Source organism: Solanum pennellii, chromosome 8 (genome assembly GCF_001406875.1).
Source record: "Solanum pennellii chromosome 8, SPENNV200".
NCBI lineage: Eukaryota > Viridiplantae > Streptophyta > Magnoliopsida > Solanales > Solanaceae > Solanum > Solanum pennellii.
The window spans coordinates 56,031,227-56,036,181 of record NC_028644.1 but is presented as its reverse complement, the minus strand read 5'-3'; the positions used below and the strand labels follow the sequence as shown (position 1 = coordinate 56,036,181).

The 4,955-nt window shown below is 41.9% G+C and overlaps 1 protein-coding gene across 1 annotated transcript; it reads right to left on the bottom strand.

The window, feature by feature from the left end:
- Positions 1-299: 299 nt before the first annotated feature.
- Positions 300-1,070, bottom strand: LOC107027728. Its single transcript, XM_015228812.1, has 2 exons — positions 888-1,070; positions 300-620 (listed from the first exon to the last, which is right to left on the bottom strand). Exons 1-2 carry the CDS (start codon positions 1,068-1,070, stop codon positions 300-302), a joined length of 504 nt encoding a protein of 167 aa, XP_015084298.1.
- Positions 1,071-4,955: the final 3,885 nt, after the last annotated feature.

The window sequence follows — 4,955 nt, the reverse complement described above, 5'->3', positions numbered from 1 at the left end:
AACATGCATATCAGATTATTGCGAACAAAATCAGCTACCACTTTCTTGGTCACTGACTTGTACGAAGTTGTTTCCACCCACTTGGTGAAGTACTCAATGGCAACCAAAATAAATTTATGTCCATTAGAACCGGCTGGCTCTATCGGACCGATAACATCCATGCCCCAAGCTACAAACGGCCAAGGTGAACTCATAGCATTGAGTTCGTGAGGCGGCACTCTGATCAAATCACCGTGCACTTGACATTTATGACATTTCTGCAAAAACTTGCAACAATCATGCTCTTTAGTCATCCAAAACTAACCGGATCGAAGGATCTTCCTTGCCAAAGTGGGTCCATTCATGTGCGTGCCACAAACTCCAGGATGTATCGTTTTGATAAGCTTTGCAGCTTCAACAGCATCGATACATCTGAGAAGACCCAAATCTGGAGTACTCCTATAAAGGACTTCCCCACTTAGAAAGAAGTTGAGGGCCAAACGGCGTAGCGACTTCTTCTTGTTAAATGTCACATTTTCAAGATCAGTTGCGGACTCTAAATATTTCTTGATATCAAAATACCGTGGCAAACCATCTGGTTCTGCTTCAACATGGAAACAATGTATTGTCTGCTCCTTTACCTCAGAGGATCAATATAATCAGCATCTGGATGTTTAATCATTGAGGCGATGGTGGAAAGAGCATCAGCCAAATCATTTTGTGTTCTAGGAGTGTGTCTGTGAACTCGATCTTGCGGAATCTCTTGCACAACTTTTATATATATTGCACATACGGTGTGATCTTTGAAAACTTCACAGCCCGTTCTTTTTTAACCTGCTGAATCAACATTATTGAATCTCCAATAACCAGAAGTTCATGAACATTCATGTCGATCACCATTTTCAAACCGAGGATACAACTTCATATTCATCCATGTTGTTCGTGCAGTTAAATTGGAGTTTAGCCGCCATAGGCTTGTATTGACCAGATTCTGACACTAAGACTGCTCCAATACCTCTTCCTTGATGATTTTCCGCTCCAACAAAGAATAACCTCCAACTCGGATATGCTTCAGAAATATCTTCACCCATAAACAATATTTCTTCATCGGGAAAATAAGTCTTTAGCGGTTCATACTCTTCATCGACAGGATTTTATGCAAGATGATCAGCCAAGGCCTGTGCTTTTATCGCCTTCTGGGTCACATCCACAATATCAAATTCACTCAAAAGCATTTGTCATTTAGCCAACTTTCCAGTCGGCATCGCTTTCTGTAAATGCACTTAAATGGGTCCATCAAAGAAATGAGGTATGTGGTATAAGAAGACAAATAATGCCTCAATTTCTGGGCAATCCAAGTCAAAGCACAACACGTTCTCTCCAGAAGAGTATAGCGAGACTCGTATGGAGTGAACTTCTTGCTTATGTAATAAATTGCTCGCTCTTTATTCCCTGTTCTTGTTATGCTGACTAAGTATGCATCCAAATGCGTTATCTGAGTCGGATAAATATAGAAACAATGGGATTCCTTCTCGCGGAGGCACAAACACCGGTGGATTGGACAAATAGTTCTTGATAGATCAAACGCAGTCTGACATTCTTCAGTCCACTTTGTCAAAGCATCTTTTTTCAACAGCTTGAAGATAGGCTCACACACCACGATGGAATGAGCTATGAACCGACTGATGTAGTTCAACCTCCCTAAGAAACTCATCACTTTCTTCTTCGTCTTCGGAGGAGGTAACTTTTGAATTGCCTTAATCTTGGAAGGGTTGAGCTCAATACCCCTTCTACTGACTATAAATCCCAACAACTTATCGGCTGGCACCATAAAAGCACATATAGAGGGATTTAACTTCAAATTGTAATGATGCAGACGATCAAAGAACCTTTTTAAATGCGTCAAGTGGTCCGAACTCTTGCGGGACTTGATTATGATGTCATCTACATACACCTCGATCTCCTTATGGATTATGTCATAAAATATGGTCGTCATAGCCCTTATATAGGTAGCACCAGTATTTTTGAGACCAAATGGCATCACCATGTAATGATATACACCCCAAGGCGTAATAAAAGTTGTCTTTTCTGAATCTTCTTCATCTATCAGGATCTAGTGATAACCTCCGTAACTATCCACAAACGAGTGCATTTCATGCTTAGAGCAGTTATCGATCAGAATATGAATGTTCGGAAATGGAAAATTATCCTTTGGGATTGCTTTGTTGAGATCTCTGTAATCGACACAAATTCTAATCTTCCCATCTTTTTTGGCGACCGAAACAACATTGGCCGACCAAGTTGGGTATTGCATCACTTCCACTAATTAATACTCGATCTGTTTGGTGATCTCTTCTTTAATCATTAAACTTAACTCAGGCTTGAACTTCTGAGCTTTTTCTTTCACTGGACTGAACCCCGGATTAATCGGCAACTTGTGAGACACCACATTCGTACTCAGCCCTAGCATGTCACTGACTTCCCAGACGAACACATCAATGTATTCAGTAAACAAATGTATCAGATCTTTTCTTTGAGGTCCATTCAAGTGGATATTGATTTTAATCTCTTTGACAGACTCTTGGTCTCCTAGATTCACAATTTCAGTTTCTTCCAAATTTGGCTTATGCTGATTTTTGGAATGTCAAAATTCCTCAGCGACATATTTCGGTACCTCATTTTCCTCTTCGTATTCTTCACCCTCGTCATCACCTGCATCATTTTGTTCATTCAGCTCGTGACATGACATGACATTGACAGGTTCAAATTTAATATTATGAAATCATAAACAGAGAAAGTTAGAAAAGTGAAATATAACAGATAAGTAAATAAACAAGTTTTCAATAAAAGAGGCATTCATTCAAATTGAAGAACAAACCAAAGTTTGGCCATGACAAAGGGCCATTTTGCCTTTTTAAACATCACAAGGGAATTTTGAAAATTCAAACAAGTAAAGAAAAAACAAAATGGTGGGTCTCGGGCCTCTTCTGGACTACCACCGATTTTCAAAACATGTATAAATAACGTCCTTCTACCAAGATGATCAGGGAATCAATATTAGTGCGTAAGTCCAGTTCTGCAGCTACTCTCCAGGCTCAGCATTGCGGATTCTAGCTAGCTCGACCTCTTCTTCTATGACGGCATCAATCTCTTCAAAAAGGCCCCAGATTCCTTCCCCAAGACCATCAAGATCGTCATACTCATTGACTGTAAATGATTGGTACAGATGAGGAATTTTCCTAGCCAATGCTTGACCAATTTTCTTCTTCATCTTCATCGTATCATATGTGGGGATGTATCCCAAACCATATCTCGCTCCTTTGAAAGAAACTTCAATAGGCTCAATAATTCCTTGGGAGTTCCTTGAAAATCCGAAACTTGGCTCAAAACCATTCTGCAGCATCACAGTGGCGATCATCTTATACGCAGAAGGCATAAGAGGCTGTGGGGCCGAATCCTCGCCGGTGGCATTTACCAGCTCCACCGTCTAGAAATCAGTGCCTTACAAGACTTTGTCAATAATATGTGCCTGTTTGCCGGAGTAACTCCCTGCGTCGTGAATAACCAATTCTTGGTCCCTCCAAACGAGTTTAATCATCTCGTGAAGAGTAGAAGGCACAGCCCCAGCCATGTGGATGAAAGTCCTTCCCAGAAGAAGGTTATAGATCGTTTCAATGTCCAAGACCTGAAAAAGTGCATTGTACTCCACCGGACCCATTTGCATGACCAACTTCACCGCTCCCAATGTGTCTCTTTATTCCCCGTCGAAGGCTCTTACATTGACTTGGTTTTGTTCCAGCTTCCCCAAGTCAAACCTTAACTATCTCAGAGTCGACAGTGCGAAAATGGTGAGACCAGACCCATCATCCACCAGGACACGGTTTACGATCCTTTCACGCCATATAACAGTGACATGCAACGCCTTGTTGTGCGACCTCCCTTCAAAGGGAAACTCTTCGTCACAGAAGTTATTCCAATGACTTTGGATATCTTGGTTGATCATAGCCGCTACATTATCGCTGCTTGTGCCCACGAGCACATACATGTTATCCAGAACCTTCATCAAGGCATTCCTATGCAGCTGGGAGCTCATCAATAAGGCCCACACAGAAATCTGAGCCGGGTTTTTCTCCAAATGCTTGACAATCGAGTAGTCCTTCAGCTGCATCTTTCTCCAGAATTCTTCAACATTGCCTTCACTTATCAGCCTCTTTCCTTGGTCTTTCTTTTTTCCTCCATGGTCAACTCTTCTAGAGTATAACACCTATCAGACCTGGTCATACCCTGAACAAAAGCGATTTCGATCACAAACTTTGGCCAAGCGGGAGTTTCCATTGGCACCAAGGTAACAACCTTTGCGGGAGTCAGAATCACGAACTCCTTTTTCTCCTTGATACTCAGCGAAGCCACTGCTCTTTCCAGCTCGTCATGAACAATCAGGACTATTGCTTTTGTCATGCCCCAGTCATTATCCGTCTCTATCATGTTGATATTGATGCCTCCATGATTCGATAAAGGATTGGTGTTGACATTGGGTGTGGTTCTTTGAAGGGAAACCATTTCTTGGTCGATCAGATCTTGAATCTTGTGTTTGAGGTTGATACAATCCCTAGTATCATGTCCAACACTGTTGGAGTGATATGTACACCTTTGATCGGGTTTGTAGAATTTGGAACTAGTATCCACTGGCTTGGGCCCCATCGGGTGAATGTATCCAGCCGCAGCCAGTCGCTCGTGCAACTTTGTTCGTCTTTCACCGAGCGCGGCAAAATTTTCTAGGGGGCTTCTTCTCAAATCTGGGTCTAGGGGGATCATAGTTGCCTTGTTGGGGAGGAGACATCTGTTGATAATTTTGGGTATTTGGACGGGGAGTTTGATTTCTTGGATAAGGATTTGTTTGATGATTTGGCAATGGAGCTTGGTAATTCGGAGGGGTATTTTGGTAGAATGGAGCTTGAACTTGATATTCGGGGGGT